The sequence below is a fragment of the Diplodia seriata genome, assembly GCF_021436955.1.
Source record: "Diplodia seriata strain FDS-637 chromosome Unknown scaffold_3, whole genome shotgun sequence".
In the NCBI taxonomy this organism is placed as follows: Eukaryota; Fungi; Ascomycota; class Dothideomycetes; order Botryosphaeriales; family Botryosphaeriaceae; genus Diplodia; species Diplodia seriata.
This window is the reverse complement of record NW_027117310.1, coordinates 1,974,548-1,993,464: the sequence shown is the minus strand read 5'-3', so window position 1 is coordinate 1,993,464 and position 18,917 is coordinate 1,974,548. Positions and strand designations below refer to the sequence as shown.

At 56.2% G+C, this 18,917-nt stretch overlaps 9 protein-coding genes across 9 annotated transcripts; 4 read left to right on the top strand and 5 right to left on the bottom strand.

The window, feature by feature from the left end:
- Positions 1 to 671: 671 nt before the first annotated feature.
- PAN5 (2-dehydropantoate 2-reductase (Ketopantoate reductase) (KPA reductase) (KPR)) lies at positions 672 to 2,045 on the bottom strand (the record flags this gene model as incomplete). Its single annotated transcript, XM_066774799.1, has 1 exon — positions 672 to 2,045. One exon carries the CDS (start codon positions 2,043 to 2,045, stop codon positions 672 to 674), a length of 1,374 nt encoding a protein of 457 aa, XP_066634918.1.
- A 461-nt stretch (positions 2,046 to 2,506) lies between these two features.
- On the top strand, positions 2,507 to 3,449 carry SLS55_003321 (uncharacterized protein; the record flags this gene model as incomplete). Its single annotated transcript, XM_066774798.1, has 2 exons — positions 2,507 to 2,687; positions 2,737 to 3,449. The coding sequence occupies 2 exons, from the start codon at positions 2,507 to 2,509 to the stop codon at positions 3,447 to 3,449; spliced, it is 894 nt and encodes a 297-aa protein (XP_066634917.1).
- Positions 3,450 to 4,529: 1,080 nt separating this feature from the next.
- SLS55_003320 (uncharacterized protein) lies at positions 4,530 to 6,053 on the bottom strand (the record flags this gene model as incomplete). Its single annotated transcript, XM_066774797.1, has 2 exons — positions 4,530 to 5,508; positions 6,049 to 6,053. The coding sequence occupies 2 exons, from the start codon at positions 6,051 to 6,053 to the stop codon at positions 4,530 to 4,532; spliced, it is 984 nt and encodes a 327-aa protein (XP_066634916.1).
- A 193-nt stretch (positions 6,054 to 6,246) lies between these two features.
- On the bottom strand, positions 6,247 to 6,960 carry SLS55_003319 (uncharacterized protein; the record flags this gene model as incomplete). Its single annotated transcript, XM_066774796.1, has 2 exons — positions 6,247 to 6,767; positions 6,954 to 6,960. The coding sequence occupies 2 exons, from the start codon at positions 6,958 to 6,960 to the stop codon at positions 6,247 to 6,249; spliced, it is 528 nt and encodes a 175-aa protein (XP_066634915.1).
- A 1,151-nt stretch (positions 6,961 to 8,111) lies between these two features.
- On the bottom strand, positions 8,112 to 10,180 carry SLS55_003318 (uncharacterized protein; the record flags this gene model as incomplete). The annotated part of the gene is made up of 2 exons (XM_066774795.1): positions 8,112 to 8,187; positions 8,340 to 10,180. The coding sequence occupies 2 exons, from the start codon at positions 10,178 to 10,180 to the stop codon at positions 8,112 to 8,114; spliced, it is 1,917 nt and encodes a 638-aa protein (XP_066634914.1).
- A 1,142-nt stretch (positions 10,181 to 11,322) lies between these two features.
- Positions 11,323 to 12,566, top strand: AQY1_1 (Aquaporin-1; the record flags this gene model as incomplete). The annotated part of the gene is made up of 3 exons (XM_066774794.1): positions 11,323 to 11,679; positions 11,729 to 12,029; positions 12,079 to 12,566. The coding sequence occupies 3 exons, from the start codon at positions 11,323 to 11,325 to the stop codon at positions 12,564 to 12,566; spliced, it is 1,146 nt and encodes a 381-aa protein (XP_066634913.1).
- Positions 12,567 to 13,388: 822 nt separating this feature from the next.
- On the top strand, positions 13,389 to 14,313 carry SLS55_003316 (uncharacterized protein; the record flags this gene model as incomplete). The annotated part of the gene is made up of 3 exons (XM_066774793.1): positions 13,389 to 13,754; positions 13,802 to 14,109; positions 14,157 to 14,313. 3 exons carry the CDS (start codon positions 13,389 to 13,391, stop codon positions 14,311 to 14,313), a joined length of 831 nt encoding a protein of 276 aa, XP_066634912.1.
- Positions 14,314 to 14,868: 555 nt separating this feature from the next.
- On the bottom strand, positions 14,869 to 15,415 carry MGR2 (subunit of TIM23 translocase complex; the record flags this gene model as incomplete). Its single annotated transcript, XM_066774792.1, has 5 exons — positions 14,869 to 15,010; positions 15,058 to 15,148; positions 15,205 to 15,234; positions 15,287 to 15,313; positions 15,364 to 15,415. 5 exons carry the CDS (start codon positions 15,413 to 15,415, stop codon positions 14,869 to 14,871), a joined length of 342 nt encoding a protein of 113 aa, XP_066634911.1.
- A 1,341-nt stretch (positions 15,416 to 16,756) lies between these two features.
- On the top strand, positions 16,757 to 18,647 carry SLS55_003314 (uncharacterized protein; the record flags this gene model as incomplete). Its single annotated transcript, XM_066774791.1, has 2 exons — positions 16,757 to 17,488; positions 17,538 to 18,647. 2 exons carry the CDS (start codon positions 16,757 to 16,759, stop codon positions 18,645 to 18,647), a joined length of 1,842 nt encoding a protein of 613 aa, XP_066634910.1.
- Between the last annotated feature and the right edge of the window lie 270 nt (positions 18,648 to 18,917).

The following is an 18,917-nucleotide window of genomic DNA, read 5'->3' as shown; positions in this document are numbered from 1 at the left end:
CTTTATCATGACGGAGGGAAGGGCATCTCAGACGTCACATGTCATGGTCGGGAAGGGAATGGGAAGTCCTTGCAGAAAGAGAAGCAGGGACGGGTGGTTTTTCTTTTTTCACGCCTTGATGCATTGGGGGAATGACAGGGAAGATGGATAATAAGGATTAAGGCAAGCGTCTGCGGATAGACGGCTGCTTGGAAGACTACGGTATGAACTCGCTCTTATCGGATTAGAGTCCAGGGTCTCTTGCAGCCCCATGTGTGTTTCGCATCGGTTTTTTTTTTTTTTTTTTTTCAGCGGTATCTTGGCTTTGGACGTTTTGCATAGACTCAACCGTTCTTTTGGACACGCACATTTAGGTGCCAAGAAGAAGGTTGGGAAAAGTCGAGCGGGTAAAGAGGGAAGATGAAGTCTTGTTTTTATCGTTTTTGGCATAACGCACACATTGTACGATAACGAATGTCTAGCAGGAAAGGGACCGGATCCTACATATCGAAATTAATGGCTTGGTTTTGAAGCTTCAGTCTTCTTGTTCTTTCTCCCCCAGTCCACAGCGGGTGACAAAAGACCGCCCGCATCTGCCTCGTGAAAATTCTACTTGAGATAGGCAGCTGAATGCATCATCCGGAGTTTGGAATGCGCACGTTTACGTCCGGATCTTGCATTCAACTGACCATTCACTTCCTCTTTCCACCGCCTTCGCCAATCGAATACCCAATCGCGTCATCCTTCCCAAGGATCGTGATGTCCTCCTCAATCTCCCGAAGCACGACTTTCTGCTTGCCATTCACCAGGCACGTGAGCATATAGTTCATTACGCACCGAACGCCCACCTCTTCGCCTCGCTTGACAATGTACCCGTTGATGTAGTCCACCTCGGTGTGCAAGCCGCGGCGGGTGTCGGCCAGCATACTGCTTATATTTTCACGTGTCTTGTCGGCGACGGCGACGGCCATGGTCTCCAGGCGCGAAGTCTCAAAACGGGCGTCTAAATTAGGCACACCCTGAAGCTCTGGCAGAGACCGGATGACTAGGCTGATCTCAGAGAGAAGGAGGCGCATGACACGAGTGAAGTGGAAATTGTAGAGTAGCGCTCCGTTGCGGACATCGAGCAGTGCCGTCATCGGATTGATCAAGCAGTTGATGGCCAGCTTCTCAAGCTGCGCGCATAGTAGATCGGTAGGAGCCAAACCGACGGCGCAGAGCGCAGGACTGCGGGTAATGGTGCGGAGCAAGTAGCGCGATGATAATGCCCATACGCTGCTCTGTAATGGTCCGAGCTCATGATCAGGGTCGTCACTGGGAGGGGCAGCAGCACCAGAGTCCCAGGTAAGAGGGCTTCTCGGAAGTAGACCCAGTTGCAGTGTACCCATGCCAGCATGAGTAGCAGAGAAAGGAGAAGGTGAATACACGCCATGAGTGATGATACCTTGCATGTAATTGGGACGGGTGGCTTCGTCAGGGAATAAATCCCTATTGACCTCGTCAATGACGCCCATGCCGTTTTGCAGGAAGCAGATGGTGGAGGACGATGACAGGCGATGCTTGATTGCCGAGATGGCGGACACAGTCGCGGGGGCCTTGGTGGTGACGATTAGATTAGTGATTGGCTCCATCGAGTCTGCGCCCTGTCCACGGGGAGCAGTAGTGCCGTCTGGTGTAACAAGGTGCGAGTCCTTCATGTCGGGGACAAATGTGCGCATAGGATCGCTTTCGAACTCAATCTCCTTGCCGTGCTCGCGCCGGTTGGGCATGGCGAGTTCGGCATCAAAGCCACCCATTGCCTCAGTTACGCCAGCGGTAGTGAGCTTGATACGCTCGCCAGCCTCGCGCCACGCCTCCATGAGCGAGGGCTTATGGAATATAAGTGTGATAGGAGGCGGGTCCATGATGGAGCTGAGCGAGTGAGCGACTAGTTTGCCGACGCTGCCGGTACCGATGATGTGGATACGCCGTGGGACGCCCAGCGCAGCATCAATCTCGGGCTGGAACCGTGTGTCCAATTGGGAAGCGGGCCTCGTATGGGCGAAATGTCGGGCGTGCGGGAGCATGGTGACAGCGAGACTACGCGGCTGTTTTGAGCATACTTCTCGATCGGCGCGCCGGTTGCTGCGAAAGAGAGTCGAGAAATGGGAGGTAGAGGAGGGGAAGGCCACCCGGCCGGCAGCTCTGCTATCGGCGGGGCATGCTGTGGCGCGGCATGGTATTCTTGGCCGCAACCGCGGGAGCGGGTACGTGCGAGCGAAGTGAGACAGGTTGAAGGCTGTGATGGTCCACGCAGGATGTAGAGAAGTGTCAACAGGGCGGCCAGACGAAAGCGTATGCGGCGAGTGCGAGATGGGTCGGCGCTTAACTCCGATGCCTGTCGAGATCAACGGCGTCAAGGAAAATTGCCCGCCGCCTTGCTCACCGCCTCAGCCCGGCCACAGCTTTTTCCCGACGCCGGCGCATTTCATCCAACCCAGAGTTGAACGTGCATCAACTCCGACTTTCTGCGCCAGCACCATTCGCCATGGACACCCCTAATTTATTACCGCAGGTCGAGGCCTTGGCCGACAACATCGATGACCTGGAGGATGCCCTCGGCCCGCTGCTCCAGTCCGCCCTCTCCACCCACGCAAGCAAGCTGCCGCTGCTGGACAAAGCGAAGCTGTACACCCTTGTCACCTACGCCATAGAATCTATGCTTTTCTGTACGTCCCGCTCGCACTATATCCGCCCGCCCTTTCCCTTTGCTGACAGCGGTACCAACAGCATACCTCAACCTAAACGGCGTCAAGGCCAAGGAACACGCCGTCTTCACCGAACTCACCCGCGTGCGTCAATACTTCCAGAAGATCAAGCAGGTTGAGGAGGCTCCCATCAAGCCCAACCAGTCGCTCGACAAGGCTGCCGCCAACCGCTTCATCAAGGCCGGCCTCGCCGGCAACGACCAGTACGACAAGGAGCGCGCCCTGCGCCAGGCCAAGGAACGCGCCATTGCCCAGTTCAAGCTCGAGCAGTTGTCCAACAAGAAACGCAAGGCCGACGATGCCGTAGAGGAGGATGAGGCGTCTTCGTCCGAATCATCAAGCTCCGAGTCGGAGTCGGAGTCGGAGCAGGAGCAGGAGCAGGAGCCGGAGCCCGAGGAACCGCAGCCCCGGAAGAGCAAACGCGCTAAAGCGACCGATATGTGGGAAGCTGGAGGATCCGAGGACAAGACTGGTAAGAAGCAGAAAGGGAAGAAGAACGGCAAGAAAGGGAAGGCCGAGGAGCAAGCTGGAGAGCAAGAAGATGATGCGGGCGAGAACGACGATGCGGAGAACACCAGCCGCACGCGGAAACAGAAGTCCAGTCATGTTCCGCTTGGCCACAAAGGTGCATTTCAGGCACTGTTGAAAGGACCCCTACCGAAGAGGGATGAGCCCCAAGCACCGAAGAAGAAGGGCAAGGGGAAGAGGAAGTCAAGGGGGTGATAGGCTAAGGTGATCACCTTGTTTCTGCATGGCTTTGGCGCGTTGGCGTTGAGAGGGCTGGGAAAAGTTTCGGTATACCAACTCTAAATGGGGAATTTTTAGGAGTCACAGAAGAATGTGATCTGTACAGCTCTCTTACGGGACAAGAAGAAACCACTGACCGCTTGAGGAAATCGGACAACAGCATACGCTCGACTGACGTTTAAGACTGGATGCACCCTGTAACCATCTTACGAAGTCTGATCACACCCATCGAATTGCGGCGATCCTCCGCCGTGATCGAAAAAGCCAACGTAACCCAACCTTCCTTTTGCAACAATGAATATTGGAATTACAACTACGTCCAGGTGCCGTCTTCGACTCCACTTGTAGGCGACATCTCTATGGCCCTTTCGAAGAATACCGAAGATACTTCATTGGGCACGGCTTAAGCTACTCAGTGGTAGACGAAGTGTTAAATTGGTCTGATGGACTTGGTGATATTTATGGTGTCCTCGCCGATCAGATCTGGAAAGAAAACTGTCAGGGTTGCAGCTACTCATCAAGATCTATAATTCTGATCTCACATTGTCTTCCGACATCAACTGTCGCTGGTGGTAGCGGCCCAGCGGGCTCATCTTCGCGGGAGCAGGTGAAAGCAGACGAACAAGTAATCGTTGCAGTGCAGTGCTTTTGGCTTGGGCTGTGGTGTGACACGAGGGGCGGATGTTTTGGAGGAACCGCTTCTGGTGGATTAAACATACCAGGCTGCAGGACCTTGAATGTGACTGAGATACTGGTAAGGACAGTGTCAGGTACACGCGCATTTTTTTTTTTTTTTTAGTAGCTGATAAGTGTTAACAGGTGACAGAAAGTTGATCCCTCGAAGCTCCATCAGTGATGCTACCAGAAAGGTATTACATTTTCATGGATATTATGAACCTATGAGTGAAGGAGATCTAAAGACCTAAAAGGCCCTCTGCTTCACCAATACGTTGCCTGCCGTGACAGTAGACGATGAGAAAAGGTATCCTCCATGATCGTCCATCACTATGGCTTCCTCCTTGGTTGGTTCCTGGTCCGTATCGCTAATTATCTTCATCAACCACCAGCCGAAGCCTCTGGCTTAGTGCCGAGCTCCTCTGTGGCCTCCTGGATAAGCTGTTCAACGGCGTATTTGACATCGTACTCTGTGTGCTGATCTCCGGACTCCCGAAGAGCCTGTGGGCCAGTCCTTGCCTCCCTGTACGGAAGCGCTTGTTGAGCCGTCTGCTGAGCAACCTGTTGAGCAGCCCTTTCGATCTCTTTCATAGCCTCATCATTGGCCCTACGAACCATGTCCTCCCAGTTCGTCTCGAACGCAACTTGTCTCTTCACATGGGCCATGTAGAGCTCGTTGCTTCCGACCCACCCTTCGAACTGCCGCTTCTGCTCCGCGTCGTTGGCGTAGATACTACCGCCAATCGCCCGGAGAAAGCCGTGCTGGCGGTTGCAGATGTTGTGCAATGCAACCGTCATTTCAGTCCTGCTTCCCAATGCCTCACGCATCTTTTCGAACTCCTCGCACTTCTGTTGCAATGCGTTCCGGAGATCGGAAGGTGACTGGTCATCCAGGCGGCCGGTGGTAGCTAACTTGAGATGGAATACCTCGTCCTTCAGGTCCTCAATCTGGCGCTGGGCCTCGGCAATGGTGTTGTTGCGCTGAACGACGACGACGTTGAGACGAGCCAGCTCAGTGGCACGATTCTCCTCGTGAATGTATGCGCGTGTCGACGGCAAGGCTTGTCCAATGGGTTGGATGGGGACGTTTTCGCGCAGAGAGCTGAGCTCACGAGGGCCGACAGAGAGGCGTCGCTCACTTTCACGGCGCCTCTCCCGCTCGGAGCCCGCCAGTTGGTGCACGGGGGGTGGCGGCAACGACGGCAGCGGCTGCTGGGAGAAGCCGCTACGCCGCGGATGCTCCTCAGCGCGAGACTCGGCAAAGAGGCGTTGGTTGCTCTGCTCGCGGCGCCGCTCAGACGAGCCATTAAGCTCAGGTGAGCGGCGGGCGAGAGCGCGAGACGGACCGTGCTGCTCCAGCCTGCGAGGTGGAGCAGGCGGCATCGAAGCGCGAAGCAGGTCAGTCGAGCGGCGGTGGTGTTGTTGGTGAAGCTGCAAGGGTGTCGGCCGCTTCTTGCGAGAAGAGCTTCCTGCGTTCGTATCGCTGCGGGTCATCGTGAGGGCCGCACGGCACGGTGAAGTGGAGCGCGCGGATGGATTGAGAGTCGGGACAAGGCAGGATAGAAAGGGTTCGCGGACGGAGTTGCGGCGTCCCGGACAGGTGGGAAGCTGCAGCGTCCCGGACAGGCAGTCACTTCGCGCCCGGCGCCTTCCACTTTGGCCACCGCGCTTTTGATTAGATGCAAACTGTGAACGGCAAGCTTGAGCCAATAGAAAGAAAAGGCGCGATTGCCACAGTGGCTGACAAAAGAAATTGGCCCTTGAGCTCACCGAGGAGGATACACCCTCCTTACAAAGGCAGTTGAATATAAGGTCCGGACGTAATTGTAAGTTTCAACTGCGAACATCTACATCTGGACCTTGTGTTCAACCGCCTATATGAACATAATTATGCAGATACTGCATCAAGGCAGATGCGGCCGGGCAATCTCTATTGTCACTGTGCCGTGGTTTGAATCCCATGAGATGTAGTGAAGGTATCGTGCTGCTCGGTCCCAGAATCCAAAGCTTTAGTGAAGAAGTCGATATCCCACATGAAACAGTCTCTCTCCTCCATTCCATATGTTCGCTCGCCCGCCTTTTCGCTCAGGCAGAGGCATCATACGTTATCATCGGTCTCCGAGCCCTTGTTCTCAACCAACTTCGCCCACAGCTCTCGAACCATCCGCTCTGCCTCATGGCGCTTGCGCTTCTCCTCCTCAAGCTGTACGGCCAGGCTCTCGACAGTCGCCGGCTTGGTCCAAAGACCTGGCATGACCGCAGAGCCGACGTGATCATTGTTGGCGGCAGGTTCGATGGTGGCCGATGCGCTTGGGTGGAAGCGGAACATCATGTCCGAAATGCGACCGTGGGTCTGGGTGGCGCTATGGTTGCTGCCGCTGTTGCCAGTGGTCTGGGTGGCCATGTGGATGCTGTGGACGGTATCGCCGGTGCCGGCTTTAGCCTGGGCGATGTGACCACCGGCTTGGGTATCACTGGCGTCGGTTGCTTTCTTGCAGCTGCACGCGTCAGCTGTAGCACCGTTGCTGGCGGCCATCGTGAGAGGAATGAAGCTGTTCATGTTGATTGAGACCGGGGCGCCAGGTGAGGTTGAGGGTGTCGGTTGCTTTGTCACGGGCACTACAGAAGACTTGAGCCCTTTGAGCTTACCAACGCCCATAAACCCTTCCTACATGTGTAGTTGAATCCAATATCCGGACCTAAATATACGATTTCAAAACTCACATTTACCTCCGGCTATTGGATGCAACTACCCTCATGAATGTCTCGGTGGGGCAGATGCGGGCTGGATCAAACCTTCGGCACGCTCCATTGTGTTAACTATACTTCGCGAACTGACCTTGCGAATGGTCAACCACTATCATGGAACTTCTGGACACCTCACCAATGTTCAGTGCTCGTAAGCCTTCTCCTTCCACCGCCATGCTAAACAAAGACAATTCGTCCAAGGGGAGCATTCAAAAAAAGACGCCAACAAAGGTAAGGAAAGCCTCTGAGTACGACATGCCACTGAAAGAAGATCCAAGCATCCCGCCATCGAAATCCGTCCACCGCTCAATCTATAGCTCGAGCATAACAGCGGAATAACGGAGATGCGTTGCAATGTAGGCGCGGCGCGCCGAAACAAACGTCCCCAAAAAAATGTGAGCAGAGAGCCGCCAGGACCGTTGCATTTGCTGTGCTTCACCATGACTCTCGCATATGCCATCTTCCTCTTTCTTGATTGTCCCAAGAGATACTGCAAAACGTGACGCACACTTATCGGCTCCGATCAAACTCATCGCCCCCAAATCTCTCTGCGGTTCGCCCTCGTCCGTTACGGTTGCTCCAGAAGCTACCGGCCCAAGACTGCAACTCATGCAATCCATCCCGCGCCCACGACAGGACGCCGTTATCCTCAGCACCATGGTCTCCGCCTTCGAGATCATGTTCTTCCAGACTGTCCATGCTGGAAATGCTGATTGGGCGTGAAGCGGAAGGAGAATCGTTCCGTGTCTGCGCAGTTTCGTCTTGGTAGTCGTCACCGTCGTCGTCAGATAGGTGGCGCATGCCAAACGCGGGACGTGCCGAACCGCGAAATGGAGGGGGAGAGCGTGAGCTTGGAGAGGAATACGAGCTTGATGCATGAGGTTGAGATGAAGATGCAATGCTGCGGACAACGTCGCCCTTGCAGATCGGGCATGTGCGACGCCGCGTCGTCAGCCATGGAGTACTAGCAAGTATCAGTGATGATCTCAATGGCGAACTGAAGAGCTTGGAACTCACATGCACTCTGCGTGAAATTCGTGACCGCAAGGAAGACTCATTACCCTGCTCACCCCATCCACGTATTCTTCAAGACATACGACACACTCCTTTTGCCGACCACCATACTTGCGCCGCCATGCTGCGAGACCCGTCTCAGCCTTTTCTTCTGGACTGGCTGAGCGGCCCAAGCCTTGTGAGGTTACGTCACCTGCGGTCCTACTCCTTGGCCGGTTTCGGGAAGAGTTGGCGTGAGACGAACTTGATGATTGGAGTAACGGTGTCCGCGGGCTCCCTGCCGCTGGTGTAGCAATAGGGCTAGTAGATGACGAGCTATCACCCGAGTTTAGGGTCTGGTAAGTACGGACTGGTAGTCTCTCAACAACGGATTTCGGAGCCCGCCAGCGACGGCGGCGGATACGAGATCTTAGAAGGAGAAGAGCGTACACCACTGTCAGAGTAACCAAAGGGCTGACAACAAGTACAAGCAGAGTGTCGAAAAACGGACTGTTTGACATGCTTGTAGGTGTCAAAGTCACCCAAAGACCTTCATGCCTGTCAGAATCAGATTGCATGCCAGGGCGACTGCTTTGCACAGCAATTTCCGTGGGTGTTGGTGTGCTCTTCAAACTGGCTTTTGGTTTGATGGACGATGCAGGAGACGGATGTGCGAAGGCCTCTGCCTTCGCGTCTGGCTGCTTGTTCCATGGCATATTGCCAAACCATCCGCCATGCTTAGCGTGCTCCCTCTCCTTTGCTGCCGTATCCTTGCCAGATGAAGCCGATTTGAACTTTGCGTCATCAGAGCTAAGTTCGGCATACTCACCGCTTCCAGGAAGCACGTTGCCACCAGACAACGATGTGGCGCCAGAAGATTGCTTTGCTTTCGATTGCGCACTCGGGCTCTTGTTTGCCAAAGGCTGGGTCTTTGGAGGGAGCAGATCAGGATCCCTCCAATCTTGTACTCCGATTACAAAGTCGTCGGAAAATTCAGCGGGCGTGGCCAGAGACGTCGAACTGGTTTTCTGCACAGCACCGGTTGCAGTTCTTGCTCTCGTCGGATCCTCCTCTTCCCAATTCTCCACGAGGATCCAGTCAATGTTTCCACTGCTAGGAGGTCTCCTGCTCTCCTCGGTCGCCGATTCTTTGCGAGAACTAGTACTAAAGATGGCGAGAAGCGAACGGATCCACCCGGCCCTCTCTCGCGGAGCCACATCACCTCGAACTTCTCCGTTTGAAGATTGGTCACCCTTGATTAAGTCTTTGGATGTTGCACGCCCTGCGGTCTGTTTGGAAGCTGGCGAAGTTGAGGTAAACGTGGGGCCGCCGGCAGGGCCTTTCGAAGGTTTGCTTGCCTTCCCAAGAGCAAGCTTGAGAGAATCCTCAGTGGGCAGGTTCTCGATGAGCCCTCCCGAGGGCACAAGAGAAGATAGAAGGTGAGCGGTAGTATGGGAAGTGAATAAAGCGGGTATGGTAACGTTGGAAGTATCGCCTCGTGCATACATGGTGACCAAGGGCCCGCCACGAATATCGTCACCTACGATGACGGCAACTCCACCTCTCCGCTGGGCCCATTTGACCTTCTCCAGAAAGCCGCAGCCGCCACGGCGAAGTAAAACGACCCTGCCGGCGATCTCAGCGCTCTCTTGCAGTGACTGGATGTCTGCATGGTCGCTGGTTTCGGAGGCGGCCTTGCCCCACGATGGAGCGTTGGGGTTGTGGGGCTGAACATGGTGGAAATGGTCGTCGGTGCCGTCATCGTTGAGCGGCTTTGATCCAGACTTGGGAGCGGCATCAGACCGCGATTTTGCACCCAAGAGTCCGCGTCGGGAGCGACCAGGCTTGGAGACGTCTGCATCATTAGCAGTTCTCGAGGCCTTCTCGGAATGTGAAGCAGAGGCTAGCCTGCCGCGCCTCTCATCCCAACCTGGCACGTCGCTGCAGCCAAGTTCGCCATCGACGCCGGCGGCGAGACCTCCATGGGTCAAGGTGTCCCCACCGAAGCCGCTGCCAGTCCACAGCTGGCCACTGAGGCCCTTTGACGGCAGCGGGGGCCCAAACGCGGCAGGTCTGGCGAGGAAGAAAGTGGAGTTGTCGTCGGTCAAGCTGATGATGGCCGAGGGCGGAAATAAGGCGGGGGCGGAGAGGGAGAAGAGCGCGCTAAGCTTGCTCTTCTTATGTGGGCTCGAGGAAACGTGGGCGTCGCGGGCGGGTATGGCGATGTAGAGCAGGAGGGTGACGGCAAGGACGCACGAGGACAGCGACAGCAGGAGGCGAAGAGGGCGCATTTGGGGCGGGTGGTTGAGGCGACAGGCGAGACGCCCGCCGCAGCGATATGGAAGACCGCTGGGAGGAAGCTGGAGCTTAGGGTCGGGTGAGCATCTGGGGAATCTCAGGTGTTATGGAGGCGGAGAAAGGGCCGAGCGGCTCGTCAATCGGAGCAGGGCCGAGGCGGGGCGTAGTGGTGGGCGACGGGGATCAGGTCGAGAAGGACCGAGCAGATGGCAGACTGCGGCGTGGACAGCAGCGGGCGGCGACAGCAACAGCGAGGGCGCGACGAGAAGAGGCAGCGCAGGGGTTCGCACGCTGGCGTCGCGGATGCAGGCTGGAGTCAGGCATCGCGCACCGCCGCAGCTGAGCCCACGACGACGCTGCATGCGACACAGCGCTGCACATGACTGCGCGAATAAGCGCCGCGCCACAGCTAAAATGCCGCTCGTTGCGCATTCTCATGGCATCATCGCGCGCATGCTTGCAGCCGCGGAGCCTGGGGCACAGAGCGCCTGGAGCTGATCGCCCGCGCCCGTGAACAGTCGGGGCCACACCTAGCGGATGACAAAGAATTGAGCCCACCCGCCTGCCTCACAGAGATATCGCACCATGCTTATGCAGGTAGCTGAATCTAACATCTGGGACAAATTTCTGCATTCAAGGCTCGCATCTACACCCGATACTGGACTCAATTCACCGTGTATTGTAGGAAGAGTAGCGTCCTCGGTGGAGTTCCGAGGGCTCAATTCTTCCATCCGTCACCTGCTGTGGGGCCGGGGCCGCATCCGTTGCGCCTTCCCCGCCTGGCCTGGCCCTTCCATGCCCAACAACACCATCGCGACAGCCCGCGGCAGCGACAACTCCACCAAGTACCTGCCATGCACAACGCCCGCCATGGCGCCTTCCTCGTAGCTCCCGCGCGCCGTAGATGTAACAATTCAGCTGTTCGCCGCCATGCTGCTCTCTTCAACACCCTTGTGCCATTGCTACCTGTTGTGAATCACCTACGCACCCCTTCCATCCTCTTCTTTCACACTGTGAGTCCTCACATCTCCGTCCGCCGCCGCTCGCGTCTGTTGCCTGAGACCAACGGACGACTCTCTGGTCTTTCACCTCCTATTTAGCTCTCCGACTCCTGTGCGCAGAGGAACTCGCCGCCATGAATATCAACAGACCTGCCGACAACCCCATCGTGCTGCCTGGCATGAGGGTCAAGACCAGTGAACGCCCTCCGCCTCGCCGTGTCCATGGTCTTGGCTGGCTGCCGACTAACCTGCGCAACCACATAATTGCTATGCTTGGCGAGTTGGTCGGCACCTTTCTTTTCCTGTTCTTCGCCTTCGCTGCTACTCAAGTCGCCAACGCTGCCGCTGCCGGCGCTGCAATCAACAACGGCTCTGCCAACCAGTATCCGAACGTGGCTGTCCTCCTCTACATAAGCTTGGCCTTTGGCTTTTCGCTCGCCGTCAATGTCTGGGTCTTCTTCCGTATCTCAGGCGGCCTCTTCAACCCTGCCGTAAGTGCAGTCTCCACACTCCACCATCCAGTCCTAATACTTCATAAAGGTCACCTTGGGGCTGTGCCTGATCGGAGCTGTCGGATGGATCAGGGGCGCCCTGGTCATGTTCGCCCAGATGGTTGGCGCCATTGCTGCTGCAGGCGTCGTCTCGTGCCTATTTCCAGGGCCGCTCAGAGTTCGCACCGTGCTTAGCTCGAACACCTCGGTCGTGCGTGGCCTGTTCATTGAGATGTTCCTCACCGCCCTACTCATCTTCACCATCTTTATGCTGGCTGCCGAGAAGCACAAAGGCACCTTTCTTGCCCCCGTCGGCATAGGCCTGAGCCTTTTCGTCGCAGAGCTCGCAGGTACGTGCCGCGCCCTATGCCTACAGCTTGCATTTGCTTACTACTTCAGGTGTCTTCTTCACTGGCGGAAGTCTCAATCCCGCCCGCTCGTTTGGCCCTGATGTCATTCTCCACACTTTCAATGGCTACCACTGGATCTACTGGGTGGGCCCAGCATTGGGCGCGCTTCTAGCTGTCGCTCTCTACCGTCTCATCAAGGCACTCGAGTACGAGACTGCCAATCCTGGAGCCGACTTCAGCAAACCCGATGCCGAAGTATTCTACCCTGACGAGGATCCCACTGCACGCCGAGGCCACCCTTCTTCTGGCTACGACGGAACTGCTGATGCTCACGTTGCGCCGCCAGCCCCAGGATCTACAATTGTGCCGAGGTCATCTTCTCCGAGCTACCATGTGCACCGCTCTCGCCTTCAGTCAACTGCAGGACAGACGGCCTCTGTGTATTCAACTAGCCCTGACCGTCGATCTGATCGTTTACTGGGCGGGGAGACCTATAACAAAGCCCCTGGTGCCGAGGAAGGGGCTCTCGGCCTCTAGCTTTGACTCGATTTCCAGCAAAATTGCAGTAAGGTTCGCATAAAGGCGAGTGAGGGCATGGATTTCTTCTCAATTTGGTGACTGGGCGAGCTGAACACGTGGGGGGAACTTCTCCGCGTCACTGGTGGGTTCCATCGCCATAGAACTAATAGAGCCTGTATCTGGCGTGAGGGTGTCTTGTGACCATTCATAGTTTACAACGGCAATGCGAAGAACTTGCGAGAAAGAGACTATTGTAATAAACACAGCGACTTATTTTTGCCTCAGAACTAATTTTCTTGTACCATTTTGTCTTGTACAAATGCCTAGCCTGCATAATTGAAGCGAACTCCTATCCCGTGCAATCCCGGACCAGATCTAAGGATCTGAGAATCCACCGGAGACTAGAACCGTTACTCTCGAAAGGTCTTGATCGGCCGCATTCGTCAAACATGGATGGCTGCTTTTGCTTGAAGTCTCACCGCAGGAATGTCGTATATATGATGATGGTTCAGAAGCAGGTACGAAACTCGTCTAGACGTGAAATGATGTGTTGCACCCTGGCCTCTAGCGAGAGGGGACCCCATAGTTACTGGAGCACAGGCTAATATCCCTGGGACGAGCACCTTGTTTGCCGCTTGAAACGGTACAGCCAGGCAGTACCTACCTAGGTGTGGCAGCTACGGTTGCCGAGTGGCTGAGGGAAGAATGACGTAGCTCGCGCCTCATGGAACGTCACCTCAAAACCCGCGGCAGGTGAGGTGCTGCTCGCCGCATCAACATTGCAGCATCACCTTGAAACTCCAAACGATTCCGAAGTACTAACGACTGCTCAACCCAAAAATGTCGGCCAAAGTCAAAGAGGTCGCCAGGGAAGAGGCCGAGCGCGTGCGGTCGCTGGCTTCCCAGGCCGTGAGCTCAGGAACCTATGCCTACCCTCTCAGAGGCTTCCTCTACTTTCTCTCCCACCGCAGCCTCTGGAAGCCGATGCAGTCCAAGCTCGCTCCAGTCATCAGCACTGGCGTAGGCGTCACCACCTTCATGTTTGTCTTTACCTACCTGCCCCAGGCAGCTATCCTCACCATCTTCAACGGCCCGCTGGCTGCCTTGACGACCGTCTTGCTCGTCCTCAGCGAGAGTTCCACCATATCGAATCTACTCAGCCGCACCTTCTTCATTGACGACGCCCTTATCGATACCTTCGATGGAGTGAGCTGCTCCGCTCTTTCGTTTCTGCGCCGTGCTAACGTTCGCAGACTCTGGTCTCGCGCGGAATGACCTCTCTCGTCTCCGAAGGTCGTCAAATCAAGCCTGGATCCGACCCTATTGGCAAGCTGGGCAAACTCATGAAGAAGCCGTTCGCCCGATTCTCTCCCGATGCCATCATCCGTTACATCATCTACCTGCCCCTCAACCTCATCCCTGTTGTCGGAACCGTCATGTTCATCATTCTCCGAGGCCGCAAGGCGGGTCCAGCCGCACATGCTCGGTATTTCCAACTCAAAGGCATGAAATCCCACCAGAAGGAGGACTTCATCGAGCAGAGGAAAGCTGCCTATACGAGGTATGATCGAGCCACCAAATTATACTGCTTTTCTGACCATAATATAGCTTCGGGGTTCCCGCTGTTCTACTGGAGTTGATTCCCGTTGTTGGGCTGTTCTTCTCCTTCACCAACACCGTTGGTGCCGCTCTTTGGGCAGCGGATATGGAGCAGAACAACACTACAGCTCCGAACCTCAGAGAGCAAGCTGCCAAGGCGGAATGAAGATACGACAGACCCTCTTCACCTGCATCGAGTTTTCAGCACAGGCAGCAGAGTCATGTGATACCCAATGGATAGCTAGTCTTTTCCTTGAGTGGTGCGCAATTCTCGATGGAAAAATGGGGCAATGGGCGGCCAACATGCTACGATAGTTTGGCATAAAGAGTCAAAATGCACCTTTTTGCTAAGAAATCAATTGTCCGTGCATATGCAGTGTGAAATAATCCCATGGCCGGCGCTCATAAGGTTTGAACGACTTTAAGCAACTCTGTTTGTGGACGAAACCAGGGCTATATTGTGCGCTATGGTTTCGGTATTCGCAATGTTCGCCAAAACTGTTGACAGAAGGCGAGCTCGTGCATTCTTTCAAGCAATAGCGACTAACACGTGCAAGCAGCATGGTGTGGTCTCATGGGATCGCGTTCTGTATGGGCACAGGCGCGGGTATAGAGAAAGGGCAGGTATATACATACAGCCAATGCCATGTCCCAAAGTACTGTACAATCTGCCCCGCAAAGTGCGCCTTGGAAATGTGCTCAAGTTGTGCAATGTAGGCGTTTAAGCCTCCCGGTCGATGATTTCCTGCTGGACGCGAGTGTAGCGCGGCAAGATGACAGGCTGTCTGCGGGCACGGGCAAAGGCCTCGGCGACCTGGCGTTCGCTGTCGGTGCGGATGGTGGTGCCGATAGACATGAAGAAGCTGAAGCGGGTCAGTAGAGAAGGAGCAAGATGGGGACCGCGACGTACCCAAAGGTCGCTGCAGAGCCCAGCATGTACTGGCCGAGCGTCCTCAGCATGCCATTGGGGCCCGGGCCAAATCTGATGATGTTCGTTGCTCCTGCAATGTGTCAGACGAAGCTACTAGAAGCGTCTTGCGCAAAGGTAGCGGCGCACCGAAGATGAAGCCGATGATGAGGCCAACGGCTGGGACGGGAGTCAGCGGTCGTGCTGCGGAGGGGAGATGTGCGCTACGTACAGCCGCCCATCATGGCACCCATTTTAACTGCGATGCGTCAGTAGAGAGCTTTTGAGGGCGCAGAGCTAGCGACGCACGCTTGTCGAAGGTCGAGGGACCGGACATGCCGCCACCCACAGGAACAGGCATAATGGTGGTGTCGAGACGGAGGATTGGGCTAGCAGAGGCAGAGGCAGGTCGCGGCCGGACAACACTTGAAAGCGGCAGGGTGCGCAAGCAGTCTTCAGAGCACAGCGTAGGGTGGAGGGACCTATGAAGCTCACACCATTTGCCGCCACCCACCGCCCGCTCGGCTGTTGCCCAGTGCCCGGCGCAGAAAAAGTAACATCAGCCGCCGGGCTGCGCGATTCAGGAAATGCATCACGTGATCTGCCCAGCCTGGCGACCCGCCTTTACGGCGCAAGGAATGCTGCGCAGCGCGAGGCATGCTGTATGCGGGCGCGGGTTGTCCACGTAGCAGTGATGTACGGGCGCTGGCACGCAGGGCCGGCTGTGTTTGGGCTCACGCGCAGCGTGCCACTTGGGTGCGAATCTATGATCAGCGGCGCTGTCGCAGCGCTGTGCTTAGCGAGCGCCTCCGCCGGCCGACCTGACACTCGCGCAGACAAGGAGCCGACTTCACTGCCTCTCTCGACAACTTCCCGTCCTGAGCCCTATCACCATCACTCTCTGCGCGAGTCGCCCGCTTCACCCCCTCCGCCCGCGCCCCGAACCCCGTCGTCTGCCATCCAGCGCCCTCTCGCCACGCCAGCCCTCGAGAGCGACGCCGCCCTGAAGCCGCCCGGGGTCGCACGTTGCCTGCACACGGGCCAGCACACGACAGACCTCACTTTGCGACTCGACCCTAAGCGTCAAAGACGAGTCTCCCCGAGCCCGACCGGTTCATGACCACGTCCGTCGCTCGAGCCGTTGCACGCCTCCCCAAGCTGCCCTGAGGCTCTCGCCCACAGCCGTGGACGCGCCCGACCGCCAATTGCCTGCGCGCCCCGTAGCGAAAGACAAGCGCTGGAAGGCGACCCTCTTTGAGCACGCTCCATATCCTCCCTGCCCGTCGGACCCATGACGGCTGTCGCTCCTCCCTTGAATTTCCAGCCGAACGCCAGAACGGGATGGAGCGCTCCTAATGCCGCCAACGCCGGCCTGAACTCTATGAGCGCAGACGACGTCTCCAGAATGTTTATGCCCCAGCGCAAGAGCGCCCAGCGATCAAACTCCTCGTCCTCCATCTCCTCCACCTCGTCTACCTCGACCATTGCATCGTCGCCCGCCCAAACCAACGGCATTCCGCAACCTCAACCTCAGGACCCGAACGCCTGGGGCTCGCGCAAGAAGCCTGCCCGCGGGTTATGGCCCTCGTCCAAAGCTGAACCTATCGCCGGGATCTCTACCGCTCGCCCGCAGTCCGTCGCTTCCACATCGTCCGGTCCCTCGGCTGCCTCTGCAATCTCTGCCCTTCACACGCCCTCCTCCATGCTACCCTCTCAGCACGGCCAAGCCGCGCAGGCGCAGCAGAACGGCGCCCCTCGCGCCCAGAGCCAGAATGAGCCGCCTGCAATCCTTCATCTCGTTCCGCTCAACGGTACTTTCGAGCGCAAAACCATAACCGTGCCCTACTTTCCCGAGGTCCTTCGCATCGGTCGCCAGACGAATAACAAGACAATTCCCACGCCGCTCAATGGCTACTTCGACTCCAAGGTGCTTTCAAGGCAACACGCCGAGATATGGGCTGATCGCTCTGGCAAGATATGGATCCGTGACGTCAAGTCGTCTAACGGCACTTTTGTCAACGGCACTCGCCTCTCTCCAGAGAACCGCGACTCGGAGGCGCACGAACTTCGTGAACAAGATATGCTTGAGCTCGGCATTGACATTGTCAGCGAAGATCAAAAGACTATCGTCCACCACAAGGTTGCTGCCAAGGTCGAGCATGCAGGTATCTACCCCAACAACAATGTCCTGGACCTCAACTTTGGTGATCTTGATCCCTCGGTCAACGGAAATATGCTCGCCTCACCGCTCGGCCAAGGTGTGGGCCAGGGTAGGGGTCGTACTGGCAGCCAAGGCTCCATGGCGAGCAACGGACGCCTGGGTTCAGTGCCTCAGAACGTCCCTGGTAACAACATGGCCGGGATGCCACAGCAGCGTCATACCAATTTCTGGTTGCAACCTGTTACCATGGAACAGATTGTCAAGAAGCTGAACGTAAGTTGATCCAATATATAGCGCGCTGGCTTTACTAACAAGATTGCAGTCCGAAATGAAGCAAGCTCGACAACAATCCCAAGATCTACAACGGACTGGACAGTATATTGAATCTCTGTTAGCGAGCGATCCGAAAAAAGAGCAGAACAAGTCGTCCCCCATGACGAAACAATCACCACTGAAGGGCGACATCAAGGCACGCTTCTCAGACCCTCCCGCTCCACCGCCATCGCAGCCTCTTCCCGAAAAACCAGATGCAGCTCAGCTATCCTTGCGCCGCGCGGAGACCGAGAAGCCGAAACTGCCCGTGGGTGTCAACGCCACCAAAGGTGATTCTTTCCAAATCACAACTTTGGTCGAGGCTTTGAACAATGCCAAGAAAGACTTCGAGATGCAAAGTGCAAGATTAAAGGAAGTGGAAGACCTGCTGGTTCAGGAACGTCTTGCACGAGAAAGCGCCGAAGAGCGTGCGCAGCGACTAGAGCTGGAAAGAAAGAAGGATGTGGCTGGCAACGTTGTCGAGACGTATACCAATGGAGTTAATGACATTGCAGCGGAAGAGGCGTCTGTTGCCACGGACGACTCTGTCAGCGCAAAAACGATAACTACCGAGCCACCACAAACCTCGGAAACCGGTGCCTCAACTGCTCAGCTTCAACAACACATCGAATCGATGGTTGCGGAAATGGATCGCATGCGGCAAGAGATGGAAACATACAAACAACGCGCCGAGAAAGCAGAGTCCGAAAGTGCTAGAGATCGTCAAACGCTTGCAGAAATGATTGAGAGTATTCGCAAACAAGAGACGGAGCGCGCGGCGAAGATGTCTCAAGGAAGCAAATCCGAGAACAACCAAGGTCAGGATACGACAGTCGATTTCGATGGAGCGCAGGATCGAATTTCCCAAGACGGAGAAACCAAAGACTCGTCACCCAGGTCTACCTCGATTGCACGAGAGATCATCCAAAACGGCCGGCTGCTCCAAAGCGAACAGGGCGCAGTGTCCAAGGAAAACGGGCCACATGCCCTTGTCACCAAATCACAAGGAGGTGAACAGCTTGCGCATGTCGGCCCCTATGCATCGATGGTGGGCGTCGTGGTCCTCGGTCTGAGTATCATGGCGTATATCAACGGATGGCAAAAGCCGCTGGAGAGGTGAGAGCCACGGAGTGGCCCGCCGTTCTCCGGCCGCATACAATCGTACCAGCGCAACTGGCAGCGACGCACGCAGTGGTGGAAGCACCGCGATGTGCTGCGTGCGAACGCGCTGTTCGAGGCATTGGATAGTCCTGGGCTGAAAAATCGCCCTCGCCCACCGTACAAAAGTCGGGCAGACTGGGTTTTCGGCTTGCCTCGATTGAAGCATGGTCGGAGATCGGTCTGGCAGGCGCGATACGACATATTATGGGTTGGAGTACAGCGGAAAAGC